Source organism: Lutra lutra, chromosome 16, assembly GCF_902655055.1.
Source record: "Lutra lutra chromosome 16, mLutLut1.2, whole genome shotgun sequence".
NCBI lineage: Eukaryota > Metazoa > Chordata > Mammalia > Carnivora > Mustelidae > Lutra > Lutra lutra.
Window position 1 is genome coordinate 11,590,463 of NC_062293.1, and position 17,161 is coordinate 11,607,623.

Here is a 17,161-nt window from a genome sequence, read left to right on the forward strand (position 1 = left end):
CTGTCCAGAGTCCAAGGATCCTGGGACAAATTGGGCAGCGCACAGCCCTGCAGTGCAGTCCGAGAAGGCCACGGTGGCCGGGGGCTGTTGGTTCGAGCTTTCTCTCTAAATTGCACCCCTAAGAGAGTCTGGCGTCATAGACGGGTCACATCCGTGTGCAAGGAAAACAGGATCTGTGCTCTTTTGGAACCTAGAGCATACTTTCTCTTTTTGCCTTAACGTTTTCTCCCCAGTATCAGGAGGCTTCACATCTTCTAATGGATCAAAGCATGAAGTCCAATGCTACTGGGACCTAGCATCTCAGAATTGGTCAGGGTCTCAGAGGTACCCTGTCTACCCAGAGTACAAAGAAAACCTTGGCCCACGAGAAAATCATCAACATCTCTGATGACTTGCCAATCCAGCACTGATTGCCAAGCCCAGGATGTCACCCAGTCTTTCCTTCTGTCCTGGAGGAAGCCAAGCCCCTGAGGTTAGGCCTGGAAGAGGGGGCTCTTGGGCACACGTGGTCCCGGTGCCATCCTGGTCCCCAGCCGAGGTGTGAGCTCGGAGAAAATGTTGGTTCTACGGAGGCCACCAAAGGGAGCCTAGCTGCTCCCAAGCTTAAACCTCATCCAAGAAACTGGTCCTGAGAGTCTTTAAAACCTTCAAGAAAGAGACAACACCACCAAAAACAACAAAAAACAAAAAACCTCCAGAACATACATTTTCAAGTTTCTGTGGCTGATGATACTTGGGATGGAAGCTTTGGGCAAGGCCACATTCTGCCTTTTATGGGCTCTTTGTGGGTCCTATCTTCCATACAAAATATTAAAAATTCCATTTCACAACTGGGTTGACAGAAAGATGCATAGAGAAATAATGCATATTAAATCATTTTCTTCAACCTAAAAGTTCTTTCTTCTCCGATTTTAGAAGAAACTAAAAATCTCTTGCATCCCTATAAATCTCATGGGCCTGGCCGTGGGCCCCCCGCCCCCACCCTAGCCCCAGGGACAAGTCGGTCGTGGCTTCCGGAGGTAGGAAACCCCGCTTCCCTGGGCCTGCGGTCGCTTCCCTGGGCCTGCGGTTTCTCCGCACAGTGACAGAAGATGCTGCCGTCAGAGCAGGCGGGGGTTCTGCTGCCCAGAGAAAAATGGCTTCTCTCCTTCTTAATATGGCTGCAGCCAGGCCGCGCACAGAAAGTTGTTCAGAGGGAGTGTGTGTCCTTGTGCTCCTCTCCACGGTGTTGTCACAGGAACCTGGGCGCGGAGACCCTGCGATGGGGAAGGTGCCGTGGGGTCTGGCTGGCTGAGCACACGGGCTGTCCGGAGCTCGGTAGGCGGCCCAGCAGCCCCAAATGACATGTATCAATGGGAACTGGGGACGGGCCATGCTGGGCCGTCCTTGGGGGAGCACATCCATGGCAGAAGGGCTGGGAAGGGAAGCGTTTCCTAGAAGCTGGGACATTATATCTGGGGAAAGGCGGTGTGATCTGAAGATGGGAAGTGGGAAGGGCAAGGCGGTTGCCAGGGGAAGGATTGGGGGGTACTTGAGCCTGAACAGAGAGGAGGGGACAGCAGAACTTCCTCCAGGTCGCAGGAGAGTGGGAACTGTCCCTAGGACATGGGAGCAGCTCCTTTTTAGCATTTCGTTCTAAGTTTCTTCCTGTTGTACATCCTTTGGCTGAGCCCTGGGAATAGTAGGAACGCACCCCTTCTTGGCCTGAGCCCCTCTGCGAACAGTGGAGAAGCTGCAGTTTCCCCCAGGCTCCTGCCTCAGGTCCCCCTTAGAGGCCAGCAGAACCCCACAGCACTGCTTCCAGGCAACACAGGCGTCCCCGAGTGTCAGAAGCCCCCACCACAAAGCACACACATCGTTCCCTAGCAAAGCAAGGCTTGGGGCAGGGGTGGGTGCAAGGAGCCCCCCTCCCTCCCCAAGCTCCACCACCCATTGCCCACGGGAAGTGGGGGGTACTCTGAAAGGAAGTGTGTGGCTAGACCTTGCCCTCGTGGTGACATCTAAACCACAGCACGCTGATGCGAACGTGGTCTTCTCAGGGCTTCGACTTCGGGCCTCCCGGACTGGGCCTCGGGACAGGGCAGTAGCAGGCCAATCACCCTTCCACACAACTGACGGCATTGCAGGTAACCCAAGAGGGGCTACCTGCTCTCATGCCTCAATGGCACCTTTAGCTGTTTTTCCAAAGGAGATCTGGTCACCTTATACGCGGCACAGGAATCTCTGATGCTCTGTTCTGAACAGAGACAGCAGGCTTCTGGCTCAGAGATGCAGAGCACAGGCTTCGCCTCTTTGTATCTGGCGCTCAGCCGGCCCGAGTCTGTCCTCCCCGGCATATCTGGTGCTGCCTAGAGGCGTTTTGATGGTCACAGCTGGGGATGGAGGGGCCACTGGCATCTAACAGGTACAGGCCAGGGACACGGCTCAACCTCCTACAGTGCAAAAGACAGTCCCCCCCCCCACCACCCCCAAGCAGAGAAAGATCCTGCTCAAAATGTCAACAGTGCCAGGCTTGAGCTGTCCCGCCTTAGAGTCTGAGGTTCAAACCACCAGGCCCTTTTTATGGATGCTGCCAAAGCCCTGGCCTCCCGAGGGTAGGTTAGCTCCTAACCATCAGGAACTTTCTGTCTGATTTGCTCACTGCTTCATCCCTGGTCCCTAGAGCAATGCTTGGCCCACAGCTGGACCCAACCATAAATATTTGTTGAGTAAAGGAATTCCCCTCACTCTGTAATTGTGTCACTGGGCTTTGGGGTTTAGGACATGTGTGAGACCTTTCTTTGACCTCGTTACGTCACATGGGTATGCAATGGAACATTCACAGTGTCTCTGAATGGGAACCAATGGAGTAAGCGTGGACCCCTCTTCCTGTGCCCCCTGCCCCAACACACGTTTTGCTCTCTGTATTCATGAGTGTTCAGATCAACCTGTCTCTCCCCATCACAGCTCCGGGCCACCAGAACCGAGGCATTAAGGAACTCTGGCCTTAGCTCTCGATGGCTCTGTGGAGTTCTCTCTGTTGTGGAAGAAGCTCTGTATCCCCTCGAGGAATCTGGTAGTAGCCCAGGTGCTAAGCGCTCTGGGAGCGAGAGCCTGGCCCGGCGCCCAAGGACATGAAGTATTCTCATCAGTTTCTTGAAGACGGATCGTGAGGCTCTTCTCCTTAGAGCGGACCCTGAAGGAGTCACGGACGAGAGCCACGGGGGCCAGCCCTGGCAGGAAGGACACTCCACCCAAGTCGGCTTTCACGGATGGATTCAGGTGGGGAAACAGCAAGGGGGTGATGCTATGGGGACAAACTCTCTGGCTGCAACTAGGCCAACTTTAACCCCCCAAAATATCCTGCAGGGAGCTGATGGGGCCTTATCAATCTTGTCCTGCTTAAAACTCCGGAGTCCCCAGACAAATACTATCTTGTGCCAAGACTGGCTTTTTTCAGTCAACCAAACCACTCCCAAAGTCGGCTGTCCCTTCTGAGGCCTTGAATCATTAATGCGAGGGACGATGGTTTCACGGTGCTGTGGCTGACCCTAGGTGCAAACACCCTTCTCAGATGAGAAGCACGTGCCTGGTTTTCAGCGATGGGACTTGAGAGACTGCCCAGTGACTCGTGCATGTGCAGCCCAGCCTGTGAACGCTTGGCCCGAATGCACCAAGTCAGCCCCATAAAAAGCAGCTCTTCTGGCCCTCGTCCCGGCCGGCCTGACATCACAGACTGCAGCCCGCGCTGTTGTTGTCACACCTGCTCCCCCCTCGCCCCCAACAGCACGCTGCCCCCTCCTGATTATACTGTACAGGGCTCACCTGGAGTCCTGGGGGCCCCCAGGCTGCCAGGGATGGCGCCTCCCCCCTCCCCCCCACCCCTTGGGATTTAACAAGGATTTAAATACCTCAGTCCTCCCCCCACCCCTTGCTTTCCCCTAGGCTTCAGTCTTTCTCCTCAGGCCCCACCAGGTCCGGGGATGCTGCAAGGAGCCCAAGAAGCTTGTTTTCCTCTGCGAGGCTGTGTTCTTCAGGCCACAACACATTCGGCTGAGGGAAGAGCCTCGCACATCTGTCTCTAACCAGACGCAAAGCTCTGAGCACATGAGCAGCACCCAGGCCCCCTTGTCAGCGAATACAGAGCAGAACCACAGAGAGGAAGTCCCCATCCGAATGAGTGACAACTTCCCATCATAAGTGTCGGTTACAGAGAGCTGCAGGCAACGGCTCTCGGGATGGCACAGCACAGCTGCGGGCCGCGCCAGAGACCTGGCCTCCAGGGTCTGCCTTCATCAGGAGGTGAGGGTGAGGGTGGGAGACACGCACGTTCACGGTCATCCTTCTGCTAAAGGGAGCAGCCCGTGAACTCACCTCACTGGAGAAGCTTCACTCCCGGAGGGAGGAATGGCCTCACCTCCTTCTCCCTCTCCTCCAGGACAGGTGGACACAGAGCCCCCGCCATGGCTAGTGATGTGCTGGCTTCACACGGGCCCCCTAAGGCCACCTGCCCTACCCCCCTGAGAACGGAATGGCTTCAACGGTCTACTCCCTCCCTTCCGCTGAGCCCAGACCCAAAGGACAGATGCTGCTGCAACAGCAGACACTACCACCCTGGCTCGGCGTCACAGCCACGAAACCCACCCAGTCCCCTTTTCACTCCATCGTGATCTCCAGAGGACGGCTCCAAAAGAGCCACTGCTGCTCTCCCTAGCACCTGGGATTGCCTACAGGGAGATCGGAGCTGCCCTCAGAGCTCTGGGGGTACCTGGGAGCATCTGCCCAAGGCACGTGGCCAAGGCGGCCTCTCTGCTCAACGTCGGTCCGTGATTTTCTTGCCACATCCCAACATCTCAAGAGAGTTCGGCTCTCTTACCTTAACAAGGCGGTGCTGGTAACATTGGCGGGGACTGTGCCGGGCCAGTAAGCCAGAGCGGGGACCCGGTGCCCTCCTTCCCAGGTGGTCTGCTTGGCCGGACTTCCCCCTGTGACGGGACACAGACAGTTGGTTCTCTAGGACCATGGTCCTTCCCTAAAGGCCCCCTGAGAGTTTTGGATCACTCCCGCAAACGAAGGACTTGTTTTCTAACCAGCTCTTTTTACTCCTCTAGCTCACATCTCCACTCTGCTTTTGCTGTCCTGGACTCAACGTAGGTACACGGTCGCTTCTGTCACTCTCTATTGAACCCCATCCCTTTATTTTCTTCAGGACAATTCTAATAAATTGTCTGGTTAGCTCATTGACTTGCTGACGGTGTGTCTCCCCATCATGAGACTCCACCAGTCTCACACTCCCAAGGACACGGTACATATTTAACAAACAGGTTGAATAAAAATGACGTTTCTCCCTACTGATCATCATGTGACTGTTTAGGATTTTTTAAAAGAAAGACAATTACTTGAAAAGAAAGGAAGGCTGACACTCCCTCAGCTATCTGATCTGATCAACGCCCAACAACTGATTTGGCCTGGATTTTATTGTTGTATTTCGGTTTACTTCACTTCACTTTGTTTTTCCTTGAGTTAATGAATCGTTCTCATGTTATGGAGACAACATTAGTAATAGCTGCGACCTCTTGCCTCTTGGGGGGTGGGTGCTGGGTGGGGTAAGAACACTCTATGTGCAATCTATGAATTTCCACTTTGGTAACTAAAGGAATTATTTTCGTAACCACGAAGTCAAAAGTGACCACTGGTATGATGATGACCAGCGGGCTGGAAGAGATGAGGTCATGTTTTATGGAAACATCCTGAATTCATGTAGCATTGAATTAACCATGACCATCCCCACCACTCCCACACACACCCCACCCTCGTCCTAGTTGAGCCAAGGATTCCACAAAGTTAGCGTGTGGAAAGTCCTTCCAAGGCAAACGCCGTATGTGGCTCACACATACCGAGGTCATGCAACTTCCCCATGTTTGGCGGACGCAGAGAGGAAAGCAGTGATGATGGGCAGGAGGGGGCTACAAGACCGAGGCGTCTGTAGCTCTGCACTCACTCCGCTGCACACAGAACCTTTGAAGTCCCTGGCCCAGCACACCCCACCGGAAATGCTCGGCATTCTTGGGATTTTCTCATAACCAGCGTTGGAGTCCCCCAAGTGTTGAAGTAAGAAACAAACATAAAACAATTCACGTCTACAGGGCTGTTTATGCTCGGGGTGTGGGACTCTCGAAACCAAGCGGCAGGATGAATGCGAAGCGCGCGGCTCTTCATCGAGAGCCGCCCCCCCCATAAAGACGTACAGAGCCCACTCTCCATTTTTCACGCACATGGAACAGGGAATCCAGAGCTGAAGCGAGCCTGAACTGCACTCCCACGTGGCTCTGGAATGCATAACTCATGCTGCAGCTCAAGGCCAAAGAGCAGAGAGGAAGCATCCCCGATCGTACGTGCTAGGGCCCTGCAGATAATTCCACCCCCAGCCCGGGGAGGGACATCTGTATGGAAGCTTGGGTCGGGGGACAGATCGTTGAAAATAGGAGGACTGTGTATTTGCATATCCACGCTCCACAAAATTCAAATAGACTCGCTTCATCTCTGAGGTCAGATGCAAAGGACAAGTTAAGCCCCCAGTTGGAAGAGGCAAGCCATGCTTCTTTCTTCATGCAAGGATTGCGAGGACAGTCATGTGGAGGGCAGGAGCTCAGGGCGGGCACAGCCATGGGCTCGGGCACCAGGGCTGGGTCTCTGCCTCCAGCATGTTTCCAGAAGGACGCACTAGCACCTCCTTAATGCTTTTGCTAACTGACCTTCACCACCAGGGGTTCTGCTGTGCACCATGACCTTTGTGTTGCTTTTTTTTCAAGCAACTCATTTTCCTAATTCGGTTTTCAGTGGGAAAAAAAAATATATCATTCAATACATTTGTCTTATTTCAGCAGCAGGTTGAAAGCTGGAGGGATTAGGAGGAACCCAGCCAGCTATAAAAAGTCTGTGGGTCAACAGAGTGGACAGTCCACATGGAAAGATTCCGGAGTTAAGAGAAAGAGGATGGCTGTGTATGACCACTTGAGGAGCGATCCCCTCTGTTTTGCCGGGACTGGCCAGCCAGTGGCCGTTTGCATCGTGGCTTCCAGCTTTAAGAGAAAGACACACATATTCTAACCAGGCCCACAGACCTCTTCCTATAGCAGAATTTTATCTTAAAGGAGTCCAGAGGATGAGTGACCAATTATAAAAAAGATCCCCCTTGTTGAATCATGACATTGTACACCTGAGACTAACAGAACACGGTATGTGAATTACACTTCAGTTTAGACAATTTTTTTTTCTTAAATCCCCCTCAACGTGGAATTGTTTGCTGTAAATTCGAGTATCTCATTGGCAGTGCTAGGTGGACAAACTTTAGAAAGATTCCACTAGCATCTTTGGTGGGTCCCCAGAGTCATGGCGTCTGATTATTAGAAACATCTAACAGTGTTTGCTTCGGTTTATCTGCACCAGATAAAGCAGAGTCCCAGGATAGCTGCCCCTGGCTCCCCCAGTACTCTGCAGTGATACCTGCTCCCCCTACTGGGAACTCATTCTGAGTTAAATGTAATAATTACAGTAACAGTATTTATTAAGCCCTTCCTAAGCACCTAGTTACAGTACCTCTAAGTGTAATGCTAAGCGCTTCGCTGCATTATCTCATTTAATTCTAATGACAACATTGCAAGCAAGGCACGATTATCCCCATTCGTCAGATGAAAAAACTAAAGCTCAGAGAGGTTAAGTCATAGGCCAAAGGTCACACAGCTAGCAAATGCCAGACTCAGGATTTGAATCCAGGTCTAACGACACAGCCAGCCCCTGACCCATTATTCTAGGACAGTGACTCCCACCCATTCCTGAATACATATTAGAATCCCTAAGGGAGCTCCTAAAAAAGACACAAGCCAAGTTTCCTTTCCCAGAAATTATGACTTAATTTGCCTGGGATAGTACCTGGACATTTATGTCTTCTAAAGCTCTCCTGGTGACTTAATGAGGAGAGTGCCCAGGTAGGACAAGGGCAAGGAGGGCGAGGGGCAAAATCAGGAAGTGGACACAGTGCATTTCAAAATTAGATGTGGCTAAAATGCATTTTAAGCATAAGTTTTGGGGTTTTTTAAAGATTTTATTTATTTATTTGTGAAAGAGTGAGTGAGAGAGAGAATGAACAGGGGGAAAGGGAGAAGCAGACTCCGTGCTGAGCAGGAAATCAGATGCAGCGCTCAATCCCAGGGCCCTGAGATTATGACCTGAGCGCAAGGCGTACATTTAACTAACGGAGACAGTCAGGTGCCCCAAGGGTAAGTTTTATATTGCCCACACCTTTATACCTTTATGCTGTAGGATCATAAATGTAAGCCTATTAGTTACAGGAAGTAAGAATAATGGTTAAGTCCATAAATTGAACTTCTAGGCACTTTCTGATTTCAAATTAAACTTCTGCACACTTTTTGATTTCAAAAGCTACCCGTCAGTTCAAATAAACCTATTTAAGACTTTGACCAGTGGCACCAGCACATCACAAGTGTTCGTGACATTTGGCTGTCTAGGGAGAAATGCATGTCTTATGGTCGTGAGAACACATTCTAGTGCCCTTGTGGTTAGTTATGACTCTAATTAAGGCAGAACCTCTTACTTAAAGCAATAAATATTTAGCCTCAGCAACCAAAACATAAACAGACCCATGATTCATGAATTTGCTTTCTTGTTCTTCCCTGGCTGCGGAAGTGAAGTGGCATTCCATGATGCGCTGAGGACAGGGAAGGCCAAAGAAGACTCCCCACCCACCCCCCCCAAGCTGGGGAGTAGAGACGTCTTTCCCTGGAAGGACACCCCGCCATGCCTCAGTGAGTCACACAGGGAGCCTGGTGAAGAAGTAGGTTCGAAAAGTTCTCAGTATAAGAGAAGCCCCAGAAAGGCCCCCAGAGATTCTAACCCAGTTAAGTCTGGAGTGGGGGCTCTGATCCTGGGTGATTCGGATGCCAGTGGTCTGAGGACCAGAGTTCGAGAAATCTTAGTGAGGGAAGTAGGAGGATGCCTTTGGAATCAGCCAGGTCTGGCTGCCCTTCCCTTCTCAACGTGTGGACTTGGACAGAATTCTTAACCTCCCTCAGACTTGATCTCCTCAGCTGTGAAGGGGAAAAATGGATGTGCTTATCTCATGGGGTGGTGGGTTACATAAGATAGTGCGTATAGGGGCCCTGGGTGGCTCAGGCGGTTGAGCATCGGGCTCCCTGCTCAGCAGGGAGCCTGCTTCTCCCTCTCCCTCTGCCCCTCCCCCCTGCTCAGGAGCACTCTCAAATAAATAAAATCTTAAAAAAAAAAAAAAAGATAATGTACATAAAGTTCTGAGCAAGGTCCTTTGGCATAGTGCCTGCCGGAAGCGCCTGATAAACGCTATCCAAAAAAGCTCAAAAAAACAAAAACAAACAAAACTACCTACAGGGAGAAAAACAGCAGAAGTTGCAAGCTGGCAGCTCACACGCTGCATTCAGCCCTCTGACAGTCAGGTTTGGCACGGACAGTATTTTCTGAACTGATTCTGAATGCCAATAGACAGGGCCCTCTCTCCAGTTTACCGAATCCCAAACACTGCCCACAACTTAGGAAAACAAACATGCATTCGTTTATATTACCTGCCTGGTGCTTGTATTTGTGACTCGGGTAGAAGGATGTGCCTGTCCTGAGCAGTGCACATTCTATAACCTTCTAAAGAAGGCTTCGTTTCTAAATATAAGTATGTGTCCTTGCCAAGGATACCCGGAGCATACTAGTTTTCTAGAAACACAGGGCAGACCGGCCTCTGTTTGGACGGAGGACTCTGGCTGGCCTGGGGTGGCCTTGAACGCGGTGATGGGGACATTCCAAGCCCGGTGGCCAATGTCCCAGAAGGAGACACAATTTGACTTCCACTGGGTCTCCACCAGCTGGCTCTGCACGCCCCCCGCCCCAACCAGGGCCAACAGCCAGCCTCCCGTGTCCCTCTCTCCCTCACCCAGCCCCACCTCTGACCTTTCTCCACCCCACCCCCTGCCCCAAGCGGAACAGAAGGCCCAGGATGCGGAGCCTGCTTCCCAGTGGGAAAGCTTACGCAACAACCTGATAGCATCAAATTACAAACAACCAAGGTCTCCTAGAAGCTGAGGATGCCAAATTCAACAGAATGTTTCCTCATCACCAAGGGGGAGGAAGGAACAGTTCTGCTCTTCAAATAAAACAAGAAAAGATTTTCCAGACAGAGGAGCAGTCACTTAGGGGACAAACAAGGTGCTGGTTCCGTCCCGGGTAGGAAATAGGTCTGCAGTGGGGAAGGGAGGGCCGGCTGCCGGAAGCCAGGGCTGCGCTGGGGCCGAGGGGCTCTGTGTCAGCCGCGGGCATGCCCCTCAGGACCTCTTGGTTTGGAAGAAAGTGGGGGCGCTCTGCTCTGTCCCCAGCTCCCTGGTCCAGTTTCTCCTCACCCCTGCAGGGCGCAGGCCAAGCCCAGAGGAGCATCTTTACTCCCGCACAGGGCGAAGACATGGCTCCAGGAGACGCTGCCTCCTCCCATCAGCTGAGCAAGGCAGCCTGGCCAGGAGAAGAAAGGGAAGACAAGGAGGGGGCCCGGGGCCCCAGGAACAAGGGAAGACAGCGCGTGGCCTGACGTATCGGGCTGGCCACAGGGAGAAAGAAGCGGGGCCCCGGGCACTGTTTGTCCTCCTCTGTTGCGCAAGCACGACGGCCTTCGCCCTTGCATCTGCTCCCAAGACCGGCCCCTTGCAGCGAGATGTGCAGGCATCCCACTGAAGAGGAAGCTGGATGAGGAGCAGGTGATCCAGAGGGACCCCCAGCCTCCCTCCCGTGACCTGAGCCCCCCGCCGCGTCCCTTCACACAGGGGTCTGCCTGACTTCCCGGAGCCCCCCAAGCAGCATTCCGAGCAGGGAGGCGGAGGAGGGGTGTGGAGGAGCCACACGAGAAGCCGGTTTGGAGAATGAGGAAGGGGAAGTGTTTACCCCAGGCAAAGTTCACCTTCAGGCTTTCCTGAGAAAAGAGGAGAATGGCATCCGGCCCCCTCCCCACCAAGAATTCAGTACTATGCACCACCACTCCCGCCCCCCCAGGCACACAGCAAGCCACACGTGTTTATGCCTCGTCCCCAAAGAGAGTGTTCTCTTTTTAAAAATTTATTAATATTATAATTTTATTTGACTTGAATAGTTTAGCTTTGCTTGATCAGAAAAACAACACACACATGCTTTAGCTGTGAAAAATTCCATTTTCTGGTCCTATGTGAAAGCAACATCTAGAGCAGCAGAGGGGAAGAAGTCATATTCTCAAAAACAGGTAAGTCCGACTATTTCCTGGAGATACCTCATTCATTTTTCATCGTCAGATGTTACTGGCTATTTCTGGTAGGACCAGACAGTAATACTGATCAGTTTAGCTTCCAGACTGTTAACCAACCATCCCACAAGGAACGGGTTTGGGCTGAAGACCCTGTGGTGGCCCTTGGCATACACATATTCTAAAATAGCTGCTCCAAGGAAAAAGATCCAAATTCACCAGAGTATGAAATGAGAAGACCGCAATCCAGCTTCAGAGCAAGACGGAAGCTCAGAACACTGGAAAGTCACCCGTATGTTATTTAAGTTGCCCATGGCCTTTGGTGGGGCTAGACATTAACAGTGACCAGTCTCTTTCAGCTGGGAATGAAGACATGGAGAATCACGGGGGTTAGGAAAGGACACGCACAAGCAGGGTCTACAACCCACTTTACAGGGGAGTTAACTGGGCTGTCCAGGGGAGGGGCCCAGTGGTCAGGGACTCTTAAGCTGAGTCAAGATTCGAGCCCCAACAGGGCTTCCAAAGCCCTTGGATTCCCACACCTCTCTATTCTGCCTCCCGCAGATTCAGAAAGATTCACACCATTCCAGGGGCCAAAGGTATTTTCCTTGATGACTATGGGGTCCGAGGAAGCAGTGCAGGATTTTCCAGAAGGCTGAGCAGTTAGCCGGGTATAACAGGCCATGAGTAACAACCATCAGGCAGGTTGAGTAATGAACTGGTGGAGGTCAAATGACACGGCCCCCTTGACCAACTGCTGGCTGCGGAAAGCCCTCCACCCTGCTCAGCCTCGGTCTTGTGCGGCCGACCGGGTGGCTGGGATAAAGATTGCTGAGGTGTCCTCCTATCCTGGCATTCTTTGAATACAGGGACATTAACAGGCATAAGAAAGGTCTTCTAAACTTCAACAAGGGGCTGGGAAGACTGGGAGATGGGGGTGGGGGGCAAGTGTTGAAGGTACAGGCAGTTTTCACTGGGGGAGGGAACAGCCGGGGGGCTGGGCAGAGGTGAGGGCCGCACCCGCAGCAAATGTGCTCCACGCCACTGAACCGTACACATCAACAGGGTTAATCTTCTGTTACAGAGTCTATAAAATGTAATCACGTCGCCTTTACTCATAAAGCCTTTCCAAGATTCCACGTTTCTTTAGAATTAAGGCCAAAATGGTCTGAAGGAAAATGAAAGACCCTTGACCCCTGGCCTCAGCTCTCCCTTTGGCTTTGTCTCCCCCCTGCTTTATTCACTCCTACAAGCTCCAGACACAAACACAGCTGCTGGGCAGCTCTGCTGCGAATCCCTAGCTGTGGCCTACTCATTCTTCGAAACTCAAACCACTCGGGGAAACCCTTCCTGTCTCCCTCCCTGGTGAGCGAGATGCCCTTGCACTCCCCTTTCTCTTGGAGTCCTTATCCAGGATTATAATCTCCCACCTCAGTGGAGGCTCCCAGCACAGTCCAACTGAACTGCCTGCAGTGACGGAAATGTTCTCTATTCACACTATCCAATAGGGCAGCCATCAGCCACTAGCCACATGTGGCTTCCGAGCCCTTCAAGTGTGGCCAGGGTGTTTGGCATACGAGACAGGGTAGCTCTTGACAGGAGGGGCTCAGGTTTTTCATCTGCATCAAAAATCACCTGAAGGGCATGGTAAAACACAGATTGCCAGGATCCCACCCCAGAGCTTCTGACTCAGTAGGTCCAGGGTGAGGTCCTAGAACTCCCGCATCTAACAAGTTCTCAGGTCACACTACTGTTGCGCGTCTGGGACCACAGTCTGGCAACTACTGGTCTCGATCTGAAAGTTCTAGGCCCATATGGTTTCCACATGGATATTCAGGCTTGGCGGTTCCAGGAGCTGATCCCTGGACAAGCCACCTCAGTGTCCCCTAGGAACCTGTTAGAAATGCAACGTGTCCATGGCCACACCGGACTTGCTGAGTCTGAACTGCAGGATCCCCAGGGGACTGTCTGCGCATTAAAATATGGGAAACACTGCTCCAGACCATCCCTCCTTAAAGTCAGGTGCAATGTTGACCCTAGCACAGAATCCGGCACCGGACTCAATCCCCCCACCCTGAGATCATGACCTGAGCCAAAACCAAGAGTTGGAAGCTTAACCAACTGAGCCACCCAGGCGCCCCTCAAAATTGTGTTTCTCACGTGGCAAAGAAATTCCCTCAAAGAAGAGAGCCCCATGCCCCATCCCGATACCTAACTCGCTATTTCAAAACTGTCTCATAAAGGGGAGAGAGACAAGATAAGGCTGGTCTAGATAGGAGATCAGAGGTCAACTTCTTAGGGAAAGGAGAGCTATCTCCAGAGGAGCCACTTACTGACGTAGTCCCACCTGCCCCAGCCAGATCTCCATAGCCTTCTGGAATTTTACCCTCCAGAGTCCCGATTCCAGGCTCGTTCAGGCTTTCCAACTGAACACTGCAGCCAGTAGCCTTGGCCTGCGAGAGAAGCAATTACACTCAGCTAACGCAAACCACTCCCGGCTCCCGCCCCATCTCTCTAGCCTACTGCTGCAACGACGAGGCACATTCATACCCTCCTCTCGGCCTGGGAGCTTTTCCTGCCCGTTTCTCCGGAGAGCATTTCTGAATGAGACTGGTCAAAGCGGTCGCTACGTTTGAAGAGAAACAACAGGTGAAAATGAAGCTGACCCATCACAGAACTGGAGGGAGTGGGGCACCCAGTTCTCCTGACACCCGACTCGAGGCTCCAGGCACAAGACCGGGCCATAGACGCGTCACCTGTGAAGTTCTCAGGGGATCTGACTGGACCGACAGCAAGTTGAAAGTGACAATGGTCGGCACTTTTTTCTCACCACCAGCCATGAGATACACGAACATTCTAGTTTCTAGGTAACTGCAGATATTCCGCCAGACTAACAGGAAAAGCAGTTTGCGTCCTCTGACCCAGAGACAGCGGAAGCCATAGCCCAGGAGGCTGGACAGTGGGAAAGCCCAGCCTGGAGAGGGGGGAATCCCCCCAAGCCCACCTCTGAATCCCCTGGATATAACCAGCTTCAGAAAGATTTATTTAAAAAAAAAAAAAAAAAAAAGGAAAGAAAAGAAGCAAGGAGGACGAGCAAGGGCAGTGGGATAAAAGTCAAGGTGAAGTGTATTTGTTGGAAGGTCGGACTGAGGGCCCATCCCGAGGGAGTCCGGGGCGGTGGGATGTGGGGTGGTCAGGCTCAGTAGAAACTCTCATCTCTCCGTTGATTTCTTCCCCAGGAGCTGGTGGCTGGTGAACAGCTTTTCTGGGGTTCGTAATGATGGCCAGCCAGAAGGCCTGCAGAGAAGCTGATCCTCCCAGAGACAGACCCCACAGCCAGCCTGGGCTCAGCATCCCCAGTAGGAGGCGCCAACCCCAGCTGAGTCCCTACCTTGATGAACTTGCCAAGATCCAATGAAGGGACCCACGCTACCTGCCAGCTCACACTTCTGCGCCCACGGGCCGTTGTCTCCTGGAAACCAAAAGAAGCAACATGTAGCGAGCGATCAATAGGCTCATGGATGCTTTTGCCAATTCTCTCTCCCTGGTCCCATATCGCTGTCTCAGTCAGAGAAGAATCTGTAGAAACAAGTACGATCCCTGCCCCTGAAGAATGACCTGTCATGAGAGGCCTGCCTCTACTGGGCGCTCAGAGAGGTGCGCTTTCCCTGCCCCGAGTTAGCCCCAGGGGGACGTTCTTGTCTTCGATACTACTATCTTCTATATATCTTTCTTGAGCACCTAGGGGACACCCAGAGCCTCCCCGACATGATCTCGTGATCATCCAACACACTATGCAGTAGACACTATTGTGAGCTCAGTTTTGTAGGTGAGGAAACAGGTTCAGAGATGGTAAAGAGTCCTGGCCCTAGTCCCTGCCTGCCCCGAGAGCAGGGCTTGCAACCACTGCCCCCATTCCAGACAGGCACCCAGGACCCACAGTGCCTGGATAGGCCCTTTCAACAGCTCTCTAGTTCAGCCCACTCATCCAGAAGATGTGACCTGGTGACCGGTAGCGACTGGAGTCTTTGGGACTGGGAAGACGGTGAGGAGGGAACCTGAGAACCACTCAAGGACTACACAGGTTTGCAATGTCAAAGTCACTGCCCAGATGGCCCTAACTCAATACAGAAGAGGCCGGCAGGGTACCTGCTCTCTTTGCAAACTCTCCCAGCGGCTCAGCCTTGGAGGCCCCAGTGGGCAGGTGTTCAGCACTCAGGCCAAAAAACACTAGCAGGACGCCAAGTTCAAAGCAAGCCCCCTGCCCCGTGAAAAAGGATCACTCAGCCGGATTCTGCTCTTCAGAGCAGGGGTGGGCAGGGTTATCCATTAGATCTCAGTGAGCTGGCTGGGTTGGACTACTTCACCTGTAAACCAGAGGAATGTGTTTTCTTTCGCTGTGTGGTCAACTTTGTCCTTGATCTGGCCCACCAGGCTGTCCATCTCCCGGAGACCCGCGCTGTATGGCCTCTGGCGCTGTGAGTCTGCTGAGAGCTGCGTTCTGGATAAGGGCACGTGCATGTGGGCCAGGCCCATGTACAGCAGGAAGGGCCTTCCGCTGGCGCTGAAATGGGAGAGCCAAGAGGTGATTTTCCAGAAGGCTCTGCAGGCTTGTCCAGGGTCTCTGTGGCTCTCCTTTGCCTCAGAGAAAAGCCCCAGGACGCCCTCTGCCCTATGCTCAGGAAGCACACGTCGGTCTACAGCCTTCCAAGGGAAGGTGGAGGTCATCTGGTTAGCCAGTTAAAAACTGGGAGTCCTCGTAATCATTGTGAGTGTCCCCTGTCATGGACTTGGAGCTTATTAAATGTGATTCATGGTGTCTAAATTCACCGTCGTGGTAACCCTCAAGTTCCCTTTCCCAGATGAAGCATCAGAGGCTCGGGGAGACGAAGGGACTTGCCCAAGGTTACCTAAAATAGCAAGTGATAGAATCTGGATTCAAATTCCCATCTGGCTGACCTGCTGCACTTTAGAATCCAGGGTAGATGTAGTTTAAAACTGTCTCTGCTCTTTTGCAACCTCCAGGCCCTCACATCCATTCCCAGCCTCGGCCCTTTCTAAGAAGTGAGTAGATGACTCACGTTGACCACAGGCAATTTCAAGGGCGCACGTGAGCACTGGGAATCTCTAGAACAAGGCCCTATTGGATGCCCAGGTGCTGGCTGCTCCTATTCTAACCCCACCAATTCCCCTCCAGAGCACGGAGAGAGCCCAGATTCTTGGTTTCCTGACTGTCCCCCACGCCCACCCCCAGGCAAGGACCAGGATCCAGTCTCGCCCCTTCTGAAACTGCAGGGAATATCATGGAGCCCCCACAGACCACACCTGCTGGGGAGGGTATCTTTCAGGGGATCTGTTAAGTTGGAACATAGAAGTGACAGAAGCCCGGGTCTTTTCTACACCAGCTCCCCCGGAGATGAGTTTCACGATGGCCCTGCATTAGCTTAGCCCAATTTACACCAGCCCGTGTCAAGTCCTCTGAGTGGTCCCCAGCTCGGCCTCAAATGCACTGTCCCCTGTGTCCTGACTCCCGGGACTGTGCCTGTATTCAGCTCTCATTGTCAACAGGCATAAAAGTCAGGACACAAGTCCCACGACTGGGACCTTGCCTCCATCTTAACCAACAGTTTCTCGGCAACATTCCTAGGGCCGCGTCGCCCAATGCAGCAGCCACGACTCACGTGAGGCTATTTAGGTTTCAGTGAATGAAAACTAAATAAAATGAAGAATTCAGTGTCTCACCGGCTAATGCACAGATGAGCCTTGAAGACGCTATGCTAAGTGAAAAAAGCCAGGCGCCAAAGGACAAACACTGCAGGATGCCACCTAGAGAAGGTCCAGAGAGTGGTCAGCTTTGTAGAGATAGAAAGCAGGACACTGAGA

At 52.5% G+C, this 17,161-nt stretch overlaps 1 protein-coding gene across 7 annotated transcripts in view; it reads right to left on the reverse strand.

Moving 5' to 3' along the window:
* The window catches only part of ARSG (arylsulfatase G), a 100,996-nt gene that overhangs the window by 9,895 nt on the left and 73,940 nt on the right, over positions 1–17,161 (reverse strand). For all 7 annotated transcript variants that reach the window (XM_047708639.1, XM_047708642.1, XM_047708638.1 and 4 more), the window contains 3 exons: positions 15,646–15,842; positions 14,670–14,750; positions 4,856–4,964 (listed from right to left, as the gene is read on the reverse strand). In XM_047708639.1, coding sequence (XP_047564595.1) covers positions 4,856–4,964; positions 14,670–14,750; positions 15,646–15,842 — 387 coding nt within the window. The remainder of the gene's footprint in view (positions 1–4,855; positions 4,965–14,669; positions 14,751–15,645; positions 15,843–17,161) is intronic.